Below are 22,792 nucleotides of genomic sequence, written 5' to 3'. Positions count from 1 at the left end.
TGAACATAAAAATTTTTGCTGCTTCTTTCAAGGAATAGGATTTAGACACATTCAAAGTTGATCTTATACGCACTATCGTTGACTTCTCAAAGATTCTGAACGTGATTTTCCATTAATTTTCAGTGTGCCACTTGGACACTGTGCAGATTGTACAACCTACGCAATTTTTGCAGCATTCACACAGCACACTGTATACATGAGCTACTCTCAAACCAAAGTAGTATTTCATTTCATGCACAATTTCTTTAGTTTCCAGCAGTTGTCAGATCCTGGCCAATGCTGCCCAGATGATGACTTCCATCTACACTACTGGCCATTAAAATTGCTACACCAAGAAGAAATGCAGATGATTAACGGGTATTCATTGGACAAATATATTAAACTAGAACTGACATGTGATTACATTTTCACGCAATTTGGATGCATAGATCCTGAAAAATCAGTACCCAGAACAACCACCTCTGGTTGTAATAATGGCCTTGATAGCCTGGGCATTAAGTCAAACAGAGCTTGGATGACGTGTACAGATACAGTTGCCCATGGCAGCTTCAACATGATACCACAATTCAGCAAGAGTAGTGACTAGCGTATTGTGATGAGCCAGTTGCTCGGTCACCATTGACCAGACGTTTTCAATTGGTGAGAGATCTGGAGAATGTGCTGGCCAGGGCAGCAGTTGAACATTTTCTGTATCCAGAAAGGCCCGTACAGGACCTGCAACATGCGGTCATGCATTATCCTGCTGAAATGTAGGGTTTCGCAGGGATCAAATGGAGGGTAGAACCACGGGTCGTAACGAATCTGAAATGTAACGTCCACTGTTCAAAGTGCCGTCAATGTGAACAAGAGGTGACCGAGATGTGTAACCAATGGCACCCCATACCATCACGCTGGGTGATACGCCAGTACGACGATGACGAATACACGCTTCCAATGTGGGTTCACCGCGATGTCGCCAAACACGGATGTGGCCATCATGATGCTGTAAACAGAACCTGGATTCATCTGAAAAAATGACATTTTGCAACTCGTGCACCCAGGTTCATAACTGAGTACACCTTCGCAGGCGCTCCTGTCTGTGATGCAGCGTCAAGGGTAACCGCAGCCACGGTCTCCGAGCTGATAGTCCATGCTCCTGCAAACGTCATCAAACTGTTCGTGCAGATGGTTGTTGTCTTGCAAACGTCCCCATCTGTTGACTCAGGGATCGAGACGTGGCTGCACGATCCGTTACAGCCATCACGGTAAGATGCCTGTCATCTCGACTGCTAGTGATACGAGGCTGTTGGGATCCAGCACGGCATTCCGTATTACCCTCCTGAACCCAGTGATTCCATATTCTGCTAACAGTCATTGGATCTCGACCAACGCGAGCAGTAATGTCGTGATACGATAAACCGCAATCGCGATAGGCTACAATCCGATCTTTATCAAAGTCAGAAACGTGATGGTACGCATTTCTCCTCCTTACACGAAGCATCACAACAACGTTTCACCAGGCAACGCCGGTCAACTGCTGTTTGTGTATGAGAAATTGGTTGGAAACTTTCCTCATGTCAGCACATTGTAGGTGTTGCCACCGGTGCCAATCTTGTGTGAATGCTCTGAAAAGCTAATCATTTACATATCACAGCATCTTCTTCCTGTCGGTTAAATTTCGTGTCTGTTGCACGTCATCTTCGTGGTGTAGCAATTTTAATGGTCAGTAGTGTATATTAAGCTAGACTGCCAATGGTCCCAGCAGTCTGCCATCTCCTGATAAAGATGTTATTGATCTTTGATATCTCAAGTTTTTACTTTAAATGTGATACTGCAGGAACACCAAGAAAATATTATACAAATTTGTATATGTCAGAATTTTCTCTGTGAGGTAAAATTACAATAAACCCACAGAATTCCATCTCTTGCATGTTTCCCTGGACGGACCACTGACCTGAAAACCAAACTGTTGAAAAAGAAATAAAGAGAGAGAGTTTTCAATTTCACCTACAAAAAGTATTTGAGCATTTACGAGCCAGCAACTTTTCACCCTTCCTCTTTATCTCTGTTTTCAGCTACGCTCATGTGTTTTCATTTATCTTTACTGGACAAGCTATTTACTCAATGACAGCTTATCACCTACTCATTGACAATGAACCTGCTATACATGTGGCAATGCTCTCACTTCAAACTCAATACTAACTTCAATAAACTTTCAGCCTAATGTTATGTTGGAAGTCAAGTTTGACTGATAGTAAATGTATTTGTATGGGTATGTTTTTATGTAGAATAAAACTGAAGAAACTGCAAAAAGGTGGGAATTTTAGGAGATGGGACCTGGATAAACTGAAAGAACCAGAGGTTGCAGAGAGTTTCAGAGAGAGCATTAGGGAACGATTGACAAGAACGGGGGAAAGAAATACAGTAGACGAAGAATGGGTAGCTTTGAGAGATGAAATAGTGAACGCAACAGAGGATCAAGTAGGTAAAAAGACGAGGGCTGGTAGCCATCCTTGGGTAACAGAACAAATACTGAATTTAATTGGTGAAAGGAGAAAATATAAAAATGCAGTAAATGAAGCACGTAAAATGGAATACAGACATTTCAAAAATGAGATCAACAGGAAGTGCAAAATGACTAGGCAGGGATGGCTAGAGAACAAATGTAAGGATTTAGAGGCATATATCACTGGGGTACGATAGATATTACCTGTAGAAAAATTAAAGAGACCTTTGGAGAAAAGAGAACCACTTGCATGAAAATCAAGAGTTCAGATGGAAAACCAGTTCCAAGCAAAGAAGGGAAAGCAGAAAAGTGGAAGGAGTATATAGAGGGTCTATACAAGGGCGATGTACTTGAGGAAAATATGGAAATGGAAGAGGACCTAGATGAAGATGAAATGGGAGATATGATACTGCGTGAAGAGTTTGACAGAGCACTGAAAGACCTAAGTCAAAACAAGGCCCCAGGAGTAGGCAACAATCCATTAGAACTACTGATAGCCTTCGGAGAGCCAGCCCTGACAAAACTCTATCATCTGGTGATCAAGATATATGAAACAGGTGAAATACCCTCAGACTTCAAGAAGAATATAATAATTCCAATCCAAAAGAGAGCAGGTGTTGATGGGTGTGAAAATTACTGAACTATCAGTGTAATGTCACGGCTGCAAAATAATAACGCAAATTCTTTACAGGTGAATGGAAAAACTGGTAGAAGCCGACCTTGGGGAGGATCTGCTTGGATTCCATAGACATGTTGGAACACGTGAGGCAATACTGACCCTACGACTTATCTTAGAAGGAAGATTAAGGAAAGGCAAACCTACGTTTCTAGCATTTGTAGACTCAGAGAAAGCTTTTGACAATGTTGACTGGAATACTCTCTTTCAAATTCTGAAGGTGGCAGGGGTAAAATACAGGGAGCGAAAGACTATTTACAATTTGTGCAGAAACCAGATGGCAGTTATAAGAGTCGAGGGGCATGAAAGGGAAGCAGTGGTTTGGAAGGGAGTGAGACAGGGTTGTAGCCTCTCCCCGATGTTATTCAGTCCGTATATTGAGCAAGCAGTAAAGGAAAAAGGAGAAAAATTTGGAGTAGGAATTAAAATTCATGGAGAAGAAATAAAAATTTTGAGGTTTGCCAATGACATTGTAATTCTGTCTGAGACAGCAAAGGACCTGGAAGAGCAGTTGAACGGAATGGACAGTGTCTTGAAAGAAGCATATAAGATGAACATCAACAAAAGCAAAACGAGGATAATGGAATGTAGTCGAATTAAATCAGGTGATGCTGAGGGAATTAGATTAGGAAATGAGACTTTTGAGGTAGTAAATGAGTTTTGCTATTTGGGGATCAAAATAACTGATGATGGTCGATGTAGAGAGGGTATAAAATGTAGACTGGCAATGGCAAGGAAAGCATTTCTGAAGAAGAGAAATTTGTTAACATCAAGTATAGATTTAACAGTCAGGAAGTCGTTTCTGAAAGTATTTGTGTGGAGTGTAGCCAAGTATGGAAGTGAAACATGGATGATAAATAGTTTAGACAAGAAGAAAATAGAAGCTTTCGAAATGTGGTGCTACAGAAGATGCTGAAGATCAGATGGGTAGATCACGTAACTAATGAGGAGGTACTGAATAGAATTGGGGAGAAGAGAAATTTGCGACACAATTTGACTAGAAGAAGGGATCGGTTGGTAGGACATGTTCTGAGGCATCAAGGCATCACCAACTCAATATTGGAGGGCAGTGTGGAGAGTAAAAATCGTAGAGGGGGATCAAGAGATGAATACACTAAGCAGATTCAGAAGGATGTAGGTTGCAGTAGGTACTGGGAGGAGATGCTTGCACAGGATAGAGTAGCATGGAGAGCAGCATCAAACCAGTCACTAGACTGAAGACTACGACAACATGTGATTTACATACAAGCTACTTTTATTGTATCATTGAGCATTCATTACCCTTTCTTGCAAACTGAATTCCTCCATGTTTCTCATAAGTATTAGTAGGAAATGAGGCTATTCATTAATTTTCTAAGGGAAAAAATTTGATTCCTTTAGGGGAGAAAAAAAACTGAATGCTTGATGCTCACTTATTGATTAGGGAATAAAATGTTTAAAATGTATATGGTATCAACAGATTGCAAATGATAAACTTGGTACGCCAGAAAAAAATTAATATTGTAATACAGTAACTAAGCTCAAATTGCATGATTACTGGTCTCTGAGATACTTCCTCTAGTTATCATATGAAGATGCAGTTTTGCTTTCCGTACAAACAACCCACTGCACGTGAATGGATATGTAAAATTAGAATTTAAGTTCTTCAGATAACTATTTTTGTTGGTACAATCAGACTGGTACTACTGTCACATACACATGATCACTGAAGTGGCTGCAGTCAGCATATTACTATGCTCAGTGGATCAGGTATCAGGTTACATTTTTGTACCCAGTAGGCAGTCTTCCACTATGCCTCTTTTTTACAATTTACAAAGGCTAAATAATGAGGAAAGAGAAAATTAAATTAATTTGTTTGAAGATTACTACACGGGCTAGTGAAAATTCTTCAATCCTGGACAACATAATGAATGTTCATCTTTGCCTAAATGTTGTTTTTTTGTCAAAACAAAGAATATCTAAATGAGAAATATCCTGTTCTCCTTCATGACCAGAAGATCAACATTCACTGTTTGATATCTGCAAGTCGTTCTAAATATACCTCTTCAGAATCAGAAGAAATTTAAGATGACACGCAGGAAACACTGCTAACGGATAGTGTGTAGATAAATGGCAATTTAAATCCAATGTACCACAATTGCAATTAATGAAATTTGGCTTATATAATAATTTGCATACTGAGGCCACTGTTTTGGAAGATTTTCAAGTTTTCCTTCGGCTGTTTAATACAATTCAATATCAAAGTAATTGGTAGTTAATGCAACAGAATTTATGCAAGAAAGAGACAACATAACTATCATAAAATATCTCGGAGAATATTTACGATTTTTGTAGTTACTCTGTTGATGGTTTAATACTCTTTTTGGATTTAACTCTTCTCCTCTTTTACACAACAAACTGATATATACAAAAGTGGCCCGTCATGTGACATATGTTTATTTCCCGTGCAAAAAGGATTGGTTCATTTCATTAGCAGAAAATGGGACTACTGAAGTGTCACTAAGAACTGAGAACAGGACCTCAAGGTGGTGATATACTTCCACAATTATGTTTTTTGGAGTTTCATATTAATCACTTGGCAACCAAACTAGAGATTTCCAACTTTGAAGATGGTACTATCATGTTGCCTATACAAATCGAATACTGTGACAACGTAGATTTTGGCCATAAGTAAGTCATTTAGTTTCCAAAATTGTGGAAGCTTGCAGCTTCATTGTCTCAATAGTGTACTCTAAATGCTCTCCCTCTTATACTGCCACCTACAGAATTAACAGATTTGCATAGGTTAGCTCAGATTGTGACAGTGGATGGACAAGTCACGATTCATAACTTCAATGATACATGGCAAAAACAGGCTCTTGGAGCTCTCAAGTGATATATGGACACATTTGGAGCTAAAATGCACACAGATTTCTGCCTACAGCACCCTGCATGAGATCTGTATGTTCAGAAAATGTGCACCATCTACCAGTGTTCCATTGTTTTTCAACTGGTTCTGCAGTCTCATGTGTAGGTACTCAGTGCAGGCTTGGGTTCATAAAGTTTGATTACGTAAAGACAGAATGTGATTTATAGATATGCTGTCAACCATATTGTTTATTTTCCATGATACTGCAATAACATTAGTGAAGTTTTATTTTACTTTCCCTATGCTTCGCACAGGTTTAACTTTTGCTTGTAAGTCGGTGTATATCATTAACTTCAAATTTATATTTTAGAAAAATATTCTTGTTCTATCTCCACCACATAGAACATAAATGTAAAATACGGTAGGAAAAGATGACAGAAGTGTATCTCACTGAAATGTTACATCTTTTCAATAACATCACTAGGCTGGAAACAAGACTTTTATATTAGTTTGATATGCCAAAAAAGACTCTTGAGATCAGTGTGCCTCATTGTGTGGCAGAAAAACATACACAAGAACATGTTCTTTCTGTCAAAATGTTGAAATGATTTAAAAAAAAAAAAGTACTAGCTCTTCCAAGTGGAAATGTGTACTTATGACAGAAGAATAATAATTTTAAAAAATGGTTATAGGGAGAGAAGCAAACTGTCCAGTCATTATGAATATGTAATGTGGTACTTTGGATGCTCATTGCTTTGAATCATAATGATCCGTTATTGTAATATTTAAAATGTTATTTCAGAAATTATACATTTTCTTTAAATGATAAAAGTTTATATGTGTAGAGCTATGCTGAAAACACCCTGTGGCATATAAAATATATAAAGTAATTGGATAGAGAAAAAATCTACTTGCTAAGCAGGAGCAGGAGAACACACATATAAAGGTATTAAAGTCTGCAAGCTTTCAGAGGCAGTGGCTCCTTCTACGGGCAGAAGGGTTTAAGGGAAGGAAAAGGGCTGATAGAAAAGGACTGGTGAGATTTATGGAAAGGGGCAGAGTTTGGGAAAGTCGCCTAGAACCCCAGTTCAGGATGACTTACCTGATGGGACGAGAAGGAAAGACCGATTGTTGGGGACTGTACCAGATGAGATCTGAAAACCTGAGAGCTTTCAAATTTCATCCAGTGCAGTCCTCAATAATCAGTCTTTCCATCTCATCTCATCTGGTAAGTCTCCCCTGACCTGACTTCCACGCAACTTTTTCAAACTGTACCTCTTTTCCTAAACATCACCAGTCCTTTTCCTCACCACTCTTCCTTCCCCTTCAGCCCTTCTGCCAGAAGAAATATCCACTGGCTCCGAAGCTTGCACACTTTAATATTTTTATATGTGTGTTCTACTGCCATTGCACAGTGAGTAAATTTTTTGTCTATCCGATTACATTATATTTTATAATGTTTATCATTTTTGTTGAAGTATATGATGTGTACCAACAAGGTGTACTCTACTGTAGAATCAAATGTATACTGACTCAAAGGTTAATGTCACAAACACTGTCACTACATGCATGAACTACGAGAAAGCATCTGTCTGCAAGTACAAACTGGCCAACCAACATACCTGCCAGGTTACAAACAATCCTAACCTTAACTTGGTCATCAATAATGATAGTAATATTAAAATCCATGCAAATCATGCATTTTATACAGCCTCCAATATAATTACGTGGATAAGTGTCCAAATATCAAACTGTATGTGAATGTATAACCAAAAAGCAGAACTAGGTAATACAGTTAACTTTACACCCAAATCATTCCACATTCAGGAATTCATAAGTGTGTTAGGAGAACTTTAATACCATTAAAACATTATAATGTCTGCTTTTTGGTCAGAAATGAAAAATTTCTACCAGGATAGTTTATAACAGAGCAAAGCAGAAAAAAAGAAAAAAATACAAAGAAAGAAATTTATAAAAAATTTAATTACAACAAAATTATACAACATAAATACAACACAACAAAAAATTTCAAGTTTATATTCACATACATTTCACATTGTTGATATTGTGAAAGGCAGCAATATATTTAGGGTGAATTACGTACTGCACAAATATGGAAAGTATATGTCTTTCATATCTGTAAGTCTTGAAGATTAGTACAATAATAAGAAACATTCTGAGGTTAAATTAATGCAGTCACAAGAGGTGTCACAGTACAGTGATAATTCAGAACACAAGCAGAGAGGCCAATTTTAAAAAGTGGGTAGTATTAAAATCACAACTATACAGTGAGAAACAGAAATAAAAATTTTTAAAATTAGTTAAAGGTGTGCCAAACAGGTTACTGATGTGAGAAAGAGAAGAGATGTGAAAAGCAAAAATTATGAGCGTATTAATTTAACCTTTACTTCACAGCTATATGCCAAACCAGGAGTCAAAAAAACAGATTCTTAGCTTTGGTTGCCTGTTCTCTAACAACCCTAAGCTTCCTACATACAACTCACTGCACAGTACATTAGTAAACTATCACAACATTTCACTACTGGTTTCAGAACAGTTCTCTTGCAAAACATGCAAAGAAAAGTTATGAGAGACACATATTTAACAGTAGCATGGTGCATATCTAAAAGCTCATAAACCAAAGCCAGAAATCCACTCTTTTGATCCTAAGACCAGCACATAAGTTTAGTCTATCATGAAAGACAAAATATAAAAGACAATCTGCTGCTAAGTGAAAGCAATTTCAATCAAAGAGTTAATTGTTATGTTTCACAGAATAATTGAATCACAATTCAAGTTTTAAATTTACAAAAATAAACAAGCTTGGCCACTAAAAATATTTTAGCAACACACAGTAGTCTTTTTAAAGAATGAAATAAACAGAAACAATCATTCATTAACAGAGGAACAACAGCACCGCTTCTAATGGGCAGTATGTGGGAACTATTAACAAAATGTAAAATTTATAAACCACGGTACTAAAGCATCTGATGCAATTTATGTTATACAGCTTTGATGTTCTCATAAATACTTTTATCATGCAGTTTGAACTTATCTACGAATTCATTCCTTTCTCTCTCTTCCACTTTTAGTGACTGGAGAAGGGACTGAGGGAAAGGGCGTAGGATTATGATTTTATGTTGAGTTATGATGAGTCAGTAACTAAAAGTCAATAAATATGGCTTTCAAACATACAAATACAAAACAAAATCAATGTTATGTAACAATAATTTAGAAATTAAACAAAAATAAAAAAAATAAATATAGCTGATAATTTTTGGCATGCAAGATCCACGTTCTAAAACAAGTCATATCTTACAAATGTTGCAATACATTCCACAAAATAATTATTTAGTGAGAAAATCTGAATCCCTATTTGTACATATTACCATCTTCTTCGTGTAAGTTTCTAACAAAAAATGTGACAAAAAACTGCACAAAATACAAGTTGTTGTTTGTGACAGATCAGAAAGAAGTTTTCTATTTAGATCGCTCACAGTGGCTATGAATGCATGACAACTCATGCACAATCAATCTTGACATATGGAAATCATTTCTATCTGTTGGAAAAGATCAACATAAAATGGCACTGGCAATATCACTAAATGTGGAACCGCACATTTTCTACATTAGAAACACAATTATAAAGATCTTTAAATATGTATGATAGTTTATTACAGTCTTTGATTAGGTGTAGCTCACAGGCACCTAAAAACAGTATTCATCATTTTAAATACAAAACCAAGTTTCAAAGTATCAGTCACCACAGTCAATGTGAAACACTGATGGGAAAATTCAGCACAAGGAAAACATACACATAGAATATAATTTCTTTCTATGCAGGTCTGTTCCATTTTAAAATTTTTGTCATAAGTTAGGTAGTTCCCAAAAAATAAGAAATATCACCTATACACATCAGTACCATGTCAGACATAAAATACTACAGTGCTGATATATCCAATTCACGTTCATTTCCCTCTGTATTCTAACATTTGCTTACTGTAAGAAAGTTTAACTCATTGCAGTGTAAGAAAGTTTATGGTGCCCACATACTTCCCAGTAATATACATTACAAAAATATAAAAACAGGCTAACAAGTACAGCTACTATCGAGACAAATATTTTAGAGTGTCTTATGATGGTCACACTCACTGCGAACGAGTTCCTCCTCAATTCTGAAATGTTAACACAGGCAACAAATTATTACAAATAAATGTGATTCTATGGGAGTAATAAAACTAAGGATACATTACAATACATAGAAATATACTGCAATAGTTTCATAAAGTGATTTCATATTAACAACAGAGTTGATACGAAAGCTGAACAATCTTTGGCTGAAATATCATAATGATGTTAAAACTGGTGACTAATAGTCACTAGCAATCACATTCAGAGTCATTAATATAAACCTCACTAATCTCTGTTGGAGGTCACCTGTTCATATCATACGAACTGCAACTATTTAGTCAAATCAGAAAAATTATATCAAAAACTGAATAAAAGGACATGGAAGACTCTATTTTGGACACAAATAAAGAAGTGCAGAATGCAGTCACTGCGTACTAGGATTTTTTGAGAACTAGTCAGTATTTTAACACTGTCCAGTACTTTGTCTAGTTCAACTGAAAGTAAGCCACTTAGAGCATAATACATGTCAATAAGATATTACAATTACAATAATTAGATTTATGTAGGTACTGAGATACACTTATTTCAACACCTAGATTCAAGCAACAATGCTTGAATTATGGAGATACAATCAATTATATACTTTTCCACTGTCAATTTTTATAGAGTTTTAAAGACATGGAATGCATGCACCTTGATGTTATCAGCTGGTCATGACTAGCTCAAAAGTGTAACCTACCTTCTGTGTAACCAGTGATAACTGTGATAAAATATTTCACATTCCCTCCGTAATGCTATCCCTTGGGCTTACACATGGACTCCATTTTGAATGAATAGATTAATCTCCAACTGCATCTGCCCCACCCTACTACTTTCCCCAGACAAATGTCTTGCCAGACTTAGTGTGTGTTATCTATTCCACTGTTAGTTACCTCCCTGTATCTCATATACTTATTTATAAAAAAATAAACTGTTGTGCTACTACACATCATTAGCATCTAGAAGCTCAGATCTTTAGTTGTAAAAATTTGAACTGTATATGGCTCATAATCAGGTTTAGAAAAGAATTAATTAGCCAGCCAGTCATCCTATGACCTTCTCCACCACAAATGAATAGATGGCATTATGTTAAAACACATCCATTAAAGGAAAAAGAAACATATATATGCCTACTCTCTTGCTACATACACAAATTCATGGTAGAAGTATGTTAAACAACCACACAAAATCACCAGTGAAAACAACCATATAGCAAAAAGTTCAAATAATTGATCTTCCAGGATGCATTCATTTTAAGACTAACCAGGCAATTCTGACATATGGTAAGTTGTAGTATGGGGGCAGGTGTGTGGAAGAAATTCAAGAGAATATGTAAGAAGCAGAGTGACCAATAATATAATTGCAGTGTACAAGAGCAAGAGGAAAACTGCAAGGAAGGAAGTAAAATAAACTTTTCTACCCAAATGTAATATCCTGTTGACAATAAACCAATAAGGAAAAAAATGGAGGGAAAATTAAGGGTGATGTGGTCATTAAAGATGAAGCACAAGACTGATCTGGACAAGGGGGTGAAGGAAACAGATCATGACCTCTATGTCTTAGTCGTAAGACACCACTCTAGCATTCACATTAAGTAATTTAGGGGAACTATGAAAACCAAAATTTAGATGACAGATGGAGATTGGAATCTGCTACACCCAAGTATGAGTACACTGACTTAACCGCAGTACCATCTCAGTCGGGCAAGTTTGTTAAAATCTGAACATAAGCACAGTATTTTACCACAATAAGGCAAGGTACTGGCATTGCCTTACTTGCAGCAACCAAAGCAACACTTGCCTTAAATGAGTTAGGAAAACAATGGCATACCTGCTTTAGACTGGCTTGAACTGGGATTAGATCATGGCTCAATTTTAATAGTGATCAACAGTTTAATGCCACCATTAGTGAACAAATCATAAATTTAAATTACAAAAGTGCGACTACAACAATAAGGATAACTATTCAAAGATTGAAATTGCATTCTACCATTTATAACTAGCAGGTTCCATATAAATTCCAGATTTTACTGTTGCATTTACTCATGATATGCAGTTCTTTCATGTTTCCTGTTCTCAAAGCACTGTGAATGATAATTACCTATCAGCAAAATTGTCAGATAATTCATACAAAATGGTTTTATCATACATACAATATTGCCTATGGCTATAATCAATGAACTTTATTGCTGAAGAAATTTTGCACAATATAAGTAGTAGTCAAATGAAAATGAGCCATGTTGGAAAAAAGTAAGTAAACTGTATCTTATTTCACAAGTGATCACCAGAACCGTTAATAATTATTCCACCGTGAGACATGAAGGTCAATGCCTTCATGGAAAATGTTTATAGTTGTCTAGAGGAGGAATCATGGTTGTAACCAGGTGTGCACCTCTTCATCCAAAGCAAATCAGTGGCCACAAACATCTTTCCCTGGGGTTCCAAAAATAAGGAAATTACTTGGGGAGGGACCAGGACTGTATGGAGCATGTGTAAGGACTTCCCAGCAAAACTTCTGAAGTGTACTCAGAACAACCTTGGCGACATTTTGAAATAATAAACAGTTTACTTACTGTTGTTCCATCCATGTTGTTTTCATTTGACAGCCCCTTATAGTAACATGTCTCATTAAGTAAAGCTAGTAAAGAAAAATGGGACTTTTCATATGGTTCTAATATAAAACGAATGAGTGACTTGATGCGAATGAAAAGCAGATAAGACAATATGGAGCTTCGTTTAGAGAAGGTTATACCAACAACAACAACAACAACAACAACAGTAATACTAGTATACTGTTATTACAAATAAATATAAATTAATTCTAATGTCTTACTGGCAACGTGCTCATTGCAGATGTAGTACTAGTCCAATAAGGCAAGGATGAGAGAAGGATTTGTGTAGGCATTCACCTGAAATGATTTAGTGAAACCACAGAAAAGCTACATCAGGATAGCCAAAAGGCAATTTGACCAGTGTTCCTCCCAAATAAAGGAGCCCTGTGGTTTATTCAATGTGTCACCTAGCTCAAAACAATATATTTTTCATCAGTGAGCTTAATAATATATCATATAGTTTACAACCAACTTTTACTTCTACACAGAACAGCAAATAATCATTGTTGGTACCAGTAGTTAGTTTTGTGGAAATATTAATTCACTAAAATTAAAACTATTCAATGCACCACAAGAGCTCTGAAACAAAGTTATCAGACCCATGAAGAGTGAAAATAATACATGAATACTCTTTTTCTTACACATGTATTTTCACCACCTACTAAATTAAAGAGCCAGTCTGGTCAATTCAGTATAGTGACAATACATTTACCTTATACTGTGACAATGGGCAACAGAACATGCAGAAACAAAAAAGACCAGTCAGTCAATATAATGATACAAGTAGGGTCTCCTAACTACAATAGCTGTTATCATGATATGCGATATTTAATGACAATTCTCAATTTAGACTGTAAGACATTTCATTTTAATGACCTAATTGATCACAATTCTGAAATTACTTTATCATGTGATTCAAAGAAGAGGGAACATGGAGGAACTGTAATATATCATAAACGCAACTGCAAGACTTTAAATAATTGCCATTGAAAAATGAAATATGCAATATGTGTTTTTAGCAAATATATGATCATTCTCTTGGAAAGCACTGTGTTTATTTTAGTTGCCATACATTTTTCCATGTCCCTTGTAGCATTCAGTAATCAGAGTAGAATAACATAGGATAAAGCGCAAAAGGTGTAAAGTACTACTAACTTATAAATCATAGTTTTTGAAATGATCAACATGAAAAGATAAATCCTATTAATAAGTTCCTGCATTTGGTTGTATTACAAAATATCCAAAGTAACAATAGATTAGGAAGTGCTTTTCAAGCAGCTTTCGACAAATCATAGTATACTTATAAATGGGGTGGTTTTTTTTTGGGAAAACATATGCACAATCATAAAGGGGCCCAATGGAAACCATGATACTCAAGTTCTACGTAAAAGAAATGAAAACCAGGTAGTTGTGGAAGGCAAGGGCACAGAGACAACTTTTCATCACTAACCTTTTTTCATGTTCGTAGTGAATCTCTAGAAAATACAATTACCAAATTCAATCGACAAATTGATTGATAATCTTTACTCTCTTCATCAAGTCCACAGATAGCTTCTGATTACCAGCCAGTGCAGAATTACAATCACTTTTGTACTGAAGCTCTCTTCATCCAGACCAATTACTCTGCAGTGCTACATATTCCTTAAATTCAATTTCCCCTACTCTTTCTTCTTCCCTGACACTAGAAAGAGCATTACTTCCATAACATTAGAGTGTTAAAAACTGTAACGCTGTACAAAAAAGTATATGCAAGAACACAGAGCACCTGTACCCAATAGATGGCTGGTCAGATTCTCTACTGAATATGTGGCAGAGATTGTCACCAGACTTCTAGTAGCTATTTATTGCAAATTACTTTAGCAGTGGTGTGTTTTGCACAATTGGATAATGCCCAGTAACTCCAATTTTCAAGAGCGGCACTCTCAGAATTAACATTGTTTTTGGAAGCAATAGTCTTGGAACATACAGCTCAATCAATTTATTAATTGGGTACAGAAAGTGACAAATACTCACTGTGAGAGAATGTTATATGTCTTGCAGTTTAGAAAGCTTCCAATACAACTGCAAATTAGCAATTTACATAAACAATGCACTTGTACAATATCCAAACAGAGAAGAGTGAGAGCTACATATCAGATAGAATTTCACGTGTAGTTCTGGATGGGAGCTCATCACTTATGCAAGCATAACATCAGGCATGGTAATGGAAAAGAGCCAGGAAAACTCACAGGAACCATGATGTGTTTGCTGGCAACTGCACAAAACCATCAAAAAGTCAGAAGCCAGCCAGAAGTGCTTCTTTTCTCACAACACTGGGAGTCAGAAATAACCACAATTAAAATGCAAAGTGCAAGTGATTATTTGCATCTTTCTACATGATATAAGGTTTCATACTTGCTCACACTGTTTTACTTAGCTTCTTTCCATGCTATAGAATCTTAATAGTCAAGAACTCTAAAAATATCAGAACTGTTAGAAATCAACAATGTTGTTATCATTGCACATGCTTAAATTCTTAGGTGTCTTCGTTGCTATATCTAACTTGACATAGCTGACAGTACAACACAGAAAGGCAGCCATCATGGACTTTTCACCCAACAAATTGTAATTTTCTAGATTTCCGTCTATTGCTCTGCCCCTTTTGATCCAGACCTCTGTAACTGATACTTTTGTTTCCCCTTTCTTTTATGCACACTCCACGTATTTCCCAAAATTCTACTCTGGACACTCATTTGCAGTGAACTTTAGTTTGTCTTCTTCCATGAGCCCACAATGTTTATTTGTGCATTTTCAAAACAAAAATATATTTTTTTTCTGAGCATCGTTTTAAAGTTATCATTAGTGACATCAATATACAATGCTTGCTGAAGTATTCATCAGCAATCTGCTATGGTCTGTAACCTTCATCACTAATTAAATATTTATATTATTTGTGAATGAAAGTATGTGAGCTTGCATCCTCTCAGCAACTGTACCTGTCTGCAAAGCACATAACACCATTACAGTTTGCTGCATATAAGAAGTTCCATATTTTGCTCCTTTCTGAAAGGATATTAAGAAACCATTATGCACAGCAGACTTTAGTGCTGCTAAACAACTGTGTGCAGCAGGCCTTATTGTGGTTGGATCACCACTCTAAGAGAACTAATAACCATAGCAAGTTTACAAAAATCAGTCAGTTACAACAGTCATAATGACAACTGTGCATACACTAACCAAGTAAGGATACACTTCAAGTTTACTCCATTTAAATAAGTTGGTATTAGAATTATACTGTAAGAAATCTTATCGAACAAGACAGTTTTCAGAAATTAACTGAAAATCATACTGTGTTCATTCTAGAAAGCCTTAGAAAGAAGAATAAGAACTTTTAGTTCTTTTCTGAAGGAGGAAACAGGGATAAGTTAGATAAAATTTGAAAGGAGGAGCAGGTCATTAAGACACCACGCTGAGAACCACCGGCCCGCCAACCATTCTGTCTCCTAGAAATTTTATAATTTTCCCAAGAGAATTTTGCTTTTGATACAAACAAGAAGACACAATATAATAAAATTGTTGTCCTATGGAGATAATATGACAAGTCGATAACGCCATCTCTGCAACAGACAATTATCTGTATCACCTGACCAGTTAACTGTCTGGGCATTTTTTCAGTCTTCTCAAAAATCAGACTGTCATGGCATTACAATACCTTAAATGTAACTGGTATTCACAACAAAGACAGATGGAACAAACTTGGGGGCAAAACAGTGGCAAGAGGAAAATAACATCAAAAGACAAGCATAGGAAATGAAAGTGAAACAAGGAAGAGAAAAAGATTATTCCTAGTTGACAGTTCTTCAGGTTTTAAAAATCCACTATCATCATCGTACTGACTTTGTAATGGACGCAATGAAACAAAATTCAGTTTTGCATTTAGGTCAAAATCTAAACTTATGATTTGTAACATTAAGAACACAAGACATTACCAGTATCTGTTTAGTACTCATTACTAGTCAAACGTAAAATGTTAAACAACACAGACGTTACCAGGGTCTGTTTGGTACTCACTACTGTTCAAATGTAAAATATTAAAGTCTTATTACATGCCAAATGGTTTCCACTCATAATCCAACATTGACTTTTTCCAACACAGGTAATTCATTTATTACCAGTCTAACTTACAGCTGCTTGAAAAATAATCATGAGCTATAAGTTTGAATATCTTAACTCCATGCTTGTAAAAATATCTACAGTGTTGCACATTAACATGATCTCTCACTAAATACTAAAAAATAAATACCAAACACAAAATTGTAAACAGACACTTAAAAAAGAAGTTTCTTTTACAGCACACTTTGTCCATATTTGAACTATGAAAAACCTGCATCCATTCTATAAGATGTCTTCCATTTTGCAGCTGCTGTGCTTCACATGCATTTTAGTAACTGTGTATATAAATACATGCATACATGCTTGGGAGTGTGTGTCTCACTCCACCCCCATTCCCAAAAAGACACATGGTCAAATTAGAAAATGTGCATACAAATACTGTAAAGACCTATATACTTATATATATGGCAAAACATTTAGGAGTGAATACAAATAACTCAAGTAGGGAGTGAAGCAGAACAACAAATAGTGCCACTGAAGCACAAATGACTACAACTAACAGCGTAAGTCCCTACCCGACAACTCTGTTCTCATCCCACTCTGTATCACTTGGTGTCTTCCAGAATCCCTGTGCACCATTATCCGTTGTATCACAGCCCAGTCTTGAATTTGCATCTGATAGCCTGTGTACAGTACTACCATTGGGTTGCTTTACAGTCTCTGATAATGACCTATGATGTGCATGATGCAATGGAGGGTGGCGGCGGGCCGATGGTGACGGTGGTGGTGGCGTGAATCTGCAAAAACAAAGGCTCTTACTCTTGAGTGTAGAAGCAAAATGAGGTTAACGGCATGGCATAAAATCTCAACAGAGGTAAGCAAACATTCAGTTGAACACTTAAATAATTATGGTAAATTTTTTACAGCAAAATCAGTTGCTTTGACACCACTTTATGCATTTCAGTGTGTTCAGTCATCATCAGAATCTATGGTACATTGAAAATCACAATTTCCAGGTCTCATTTAACCACTGTGACAGAATTTTTGGATCCTTGAACAGTTATTTACATGAGGTTCACAAATTAACACTGTGCACTGCTTTGACAGCTGTAAAGCCATTGGCACACAGACTGTGCATTTGAAAATTAACGTTGAGCATGCCGAGTTCAACATGCTGCTGAATGCTCAGAAACGATGTGGCTTGTGTATACGGTATGTGTGTCTCAAAATGGTATATGCAATCACAGCATACTCAAGCAGCAGATGTCGGCTGTTCTGGATCGCAAAACAAACAGTTTTTTTAAGAAAATGGACAAGTGTAAAAGTCCTACATCAGCTCTACTAAAATGCACATTTCCTACTTTGTCCATATGCTGGTCATGTTGTTCTGTCTATAGTGTACACAAATAAAAACTTAAATATCCATGAACATGTTACAAGGCAAAAAGGAAAGATTCATATACAGTCAATAAGGGAAAAAATTCCATTACAGATAGGGTAATACAAATTTACAACAGTGTTCCACATACGATGAAAATTATTTCATCATTTGCACTTTTTGGTAAAACCCTAAGACCTTTCTTATATGATCACTGTTTCCATTCAGCAGCAGAACCTTAAGAAAAATTGAAATACAAGATTAAATAAGAAAGTGCAAAATCTCTTTCTGCAAGTAGTACAAGCTCCCTTCTAGATACAGTCAATCAAACACACACTACTGAGAGAGAGAGCGCCCTTATATTTACGTAGAATGTTATAGAATATATTTGTATTAGATTAAAAAGAAAGTCTCAGAACCTATTTGAAAACATGAAGGCACGTAAAAAAAATTGACGTAATGAGATGTGAACCTGCTACCCATCACACATCACTTTGTAACTCTCTATCTCTATTCACTACACTACATTGAACGTCCATAACGTGTGACCTTGTCTTGTATGTTGCTAACTTCTGAAGGCTTTAATCGCATGTATGTTACTAACTGACACTTAATTACAACAAATCGTACCACAAAAAATGAGTTTTTAATGGATTTTAAGTGCACCTTTGCCACTGAAACAGTATACTTCCATAAAACGCAAGTCACAATTCAAAAATTATTTAACTATCAATATCGTGTTTCCCATCATCTTATCACAACAAATCCCACCAATAAATAATGGGTTTTCGACAGATCAGTTTTCTGGTGCTTTGAATCAACATATATTCATAGGACAAAAGTTATAATATAAAATCCACCCACTATGGGCTTCAGCTGAGAGCGAATATGGCATCTCCAGACTCTTTACTAAAACAAGATGGCATGCTTGTGACATATGTGGCATTCTTCCACCTCACTGGACTATGTTCAAACGCACATTCAGAACATCTCTCGTGCTTCATATTGCTCTACCCCATGACTTAAAAACTCGCAGATTTTGAGTGTGAGTACCCACACTTCCTCATGCACATTCTTGCAATCAGATTCAAGGTCGCATTAGTGGGTACGGAGGTGAAATACAAGCACACTTTCAGCATTCAATTTGCATCAACCGTTTACCTTATAAAATAATACAGACAATTGTAACAGTGCTCTCATCTGGTTAACAGTCAAGTCATCATTGCGTAACTCCAACCGTGCCTTCGCAGTTTAACTCTCAATGGAAGGAAATGCATCTGTTTATTGAAAATTATGGTTCTCTGTAGAAGATCTGGTGATGAAGAAAAATCAACTGAGTCTGCTTCTCGAGTAAGTTACAAAGTTGCTTTGCTTTTAGTAAAACCCCTGTGCCCCTTCATGGATGGCGATTTAATAAGAGAATGTGTGGCAGTTGCTTCAGAATGTCTATCTCAAGTAGATCAATTTCAGATGGTGCCATCATCTAACATGACCATCATGTGTCACATACATGACATGGCAGATGACACCCAGAGCCAGCTTGCACATATTTTGTAAGGATTTTGCGCCATATTCTGCAGCTCTGGACGAAAGTGTTGATGTCACGGGCACACCCCAGCTTGCCATTTTTATTAAAATTGTTAATAGGGACCCTGAGGTGTGAGAGGAGCTCCTTGATGTGGTAGTCACAATTGGAAGTGACATTTTAAGCTGTATTATAGAAAATATAGGATTGTTGTAAAATTCTTTGGTTTCTGTGTCAACACATGATGTGCCAGCAAGGACAGGAAAGAAATCAAGGTTTGTTATGCTGATGAAGGAGAAAATGCAAAAGCTTTCTGTTTCAAATGAAATCACAGGTGTTCACTGTATAATAGTATAATATGCCAAGAGAACTTATGTGCAAAGAGTATTACTCTAAAAAAAATGGGATGAGTGTTGTTGTTCATAAAACCAGTTATATAAGGAGGCATGGACTACAACAAAGGCAATTTAGAAACTGTCTTGAGGATTTTAAGAGCTAGTATGGTAGCCTACCTTATTGCAGTGAAGTCCACTGGCTTAGTCATGGCAAATTATTAAATCAGTTTTTTTGTCTCTATTAGATGAGATAAATATTTTTGTGGAAATAAATAACATGTGTGTTCCTGAACTGAAAGAGCCATTATGGAAAAGTGATCTCATCTTCATAGCAAATAGAACTAGCTGTCTAATGCTTCGAACATTTCACTACAGGGTAAGGATCTGGTGATTACTCATTTCAAAGACTGAATAGAAGCTTTTAAAATGGAAATACGGAAATCTAGATCATTTTCCAAAATTATTGTATATGCAAGATGCTCTTGGTAAAAAAGACTTTCAACACTATTCACATATTTTAGTTTCTCTTAAGGAAGAATTTGAGCAACATTTTCAAAATCTGATGGCATTAGAAAGTGATTTTCATCTGTTCTCCTCAGCATTTTCAGCGAGTATTGAAGAAATTCATCCTGAACGACAACTAGAAATTATTTACCTGCAGTGTGACAGAGAACACAAATACAAATTCCAGAACAAGAAAAACATTTTGGAACCTTCCCTCAGGATAGATTGCCTTGTTTCCACAAACTGACAGCTACAATAATATCAATTATTAGTTCCATGTATGTTTGTGAACAACTGCTCTGTAAAGAAAAGTAATAAGATGCCTCTGAGAAACTTGCTGTATGATTGTAATCTAAACTGCATGCTGCATCTGCAATGCAATTACTCCAAATACAGAAGCAATTGTTAAGAGGGAAAAGTTCAAGAGAACCAAGAATCCTACACATTAACAACTTAATTTTTGTATAATACCTCACAAATTACATTAAGAAAAGTAGAGAAGTATACGTTAATAAAACTATGTAACAAGTGTACATTTTTGTTTATTTGTTCCATTTGTGGTAATAATATAAAGTGACTGATGAACATGCGATGGCAGCTGTTCTGTCCCCCACTCGGCTCCCCCCCTCTCCGTCATGTGCCGGTAGTGGGGGTACCGTGCTATATGCTCGTGCCCTGCAGCTCACAGCTTGGTCCATGAGCATGTTTGTTGTGAAGCCCTGCTCTACACATTTGGAAAGACTACCCTACGTGCTTTTCCATTGTACAACGTCAGAAACTCGGCACGCTCAGTGTTGACTTTCAAATGCATTGTCGATGTGCGGACAGCTTTGGAATAATAAGAACTTCGTTTTAGTGGCTTTTGGTACCTCATAGCAATGTAAACCACAGGCATTAGAGAATGAAAATGAAAAAAAGCAAATACATTTTTATGTAATAGTTCAGCATATGGTCACTGATTTAGTCACATAATGTGTACCATAATTCTCAACATGAAGGAGAATCTTCAGGAAAGTAAAATGAGCCAGATGATACATTAACTCAAGGGAAGCAGCCACTGCAGACAACTTTTCTGTATAGTATACTAACAACCAATTACTTCTAGTGCTAGCCTACCGATATCTAATCATAGGAATTATTTCTAGAGTACATGTAATGCAGCTATCAGCAGCTGTCTATACACTAATAAAGTTAAAATCTTTAATATAAACAATAGTGTTAACCGGAATCTACACATTCAAGTCAAAATATCCAGATAAGTTATAGGAGTACCTAATAAGGTACTCTCTTACTATAGTTCTGAATATTTCGGGATTTCCAGATTCTTGCTTAATTTATGTGATCAATGTGCTATTAAAGACTTTTGCACTAAGTTTAACAGCTGCAGTATTGTGGTGGTGAATTTCACAGTTCATCAAAAATTAAGGCTTATTATTGCTCAAAATACAGTTACGGAGTAAATAACATAGAGCATGATTGTAATAATTCTATGGTCTACTAATGCCCTTGTCCAAGATGTTCAGTTATCAGCTTTACATAATATCCATACTGTACACTTCAGCAGAATAAATACTTTTTTGAGATTAGCTGCACTATGCCATATGCCAGTACTGGGTGAATGAACACAAGGTATGGCAGAAATCCTGTCTGCAGGGTAACATAATAAGAGATACAGTGAAGCCCCACTTTTACACTTCCCAAGGGACTTCAGAAAAATGGCATAAAATGTGGGAAAATGTAAAATGTGGGAAATAATGTTTTAATCTGTAAAAGTTACATATAGGATACCCCTTTCATTTTCGTACTATATGTACATAAAATGTATCAAAACATTCGTCAGGAGCTTGTTTATTATCTGACAAATCTCTATTTTCTAATAAGAAGTGCTGATGTAACTGGAACTGGTAACTGTTTGGAAAGTAGAAACATTTGACTCAATTTCATACATCATAATCAATGCTTTTCAAAAGCCCGCAGCTGTAATTCATTACTTAAATAATGGAGTACTGGACCAGTTACGTATTTTTTCATGCTTAGCATGATGCGTTTCAAGAATTTTTTCTCGTTGTCAAGTGCAAACCTTTACCTAAGCATTTTTTGTGGTGTTTGCACATGTGTTGTTCTACGTCTCTTGGACTGTTGTCATCTTTTTGAGGTTATCAGGCAGT

General features: G+C 36.2%; 1 protein-coding gene across 1 annotated transcript in view; it reads right to left on the bottom strand.

Annotated features, from left to right (window-relative positions):
* The window catches only part of LOC124721432 (dual specificity mitogen-activated protein kinase kinase 7-like), a 175,227-nt gene that overhangs the window by 42,537 nt on the left and 109,898 nt on the right, over positions 1 to 22,792 (bottom strand). The window contains exon 8 of the mRNA XM_047246407.1: positions 17,458 to 17,679. Within this exon, the coding sequence (XP_047102363.1) occupies positions 17,458 to 17,679 (222 nt within the window). The remainder of the gene's footprint in view (positions 1 to 17,457; positions 17,680 to 22,792) is intronic.

The sequence above is a fragment of the Schistocerca piceifrons genome, chromosome X (assembly GCF_021461385.2).
Source record: "Schistocerca piceifrons isolate TAMUIC-IGC-003096 chromosome X, iqSchPice1.1, whole genome shotgun sequence".
Classification (NCBI taxonomy): Eukaryota; Metazoa; Arthropoda; class Insecta; order Orthoptera; family Acrididae; genus Schistocerca; species Schistocerca piceifrons.
The sequence above is the reverse complement of the archived record's forward strand: the minus strand, read 5'-3'. Positions and strand labels throughout refer to the sequence as shown.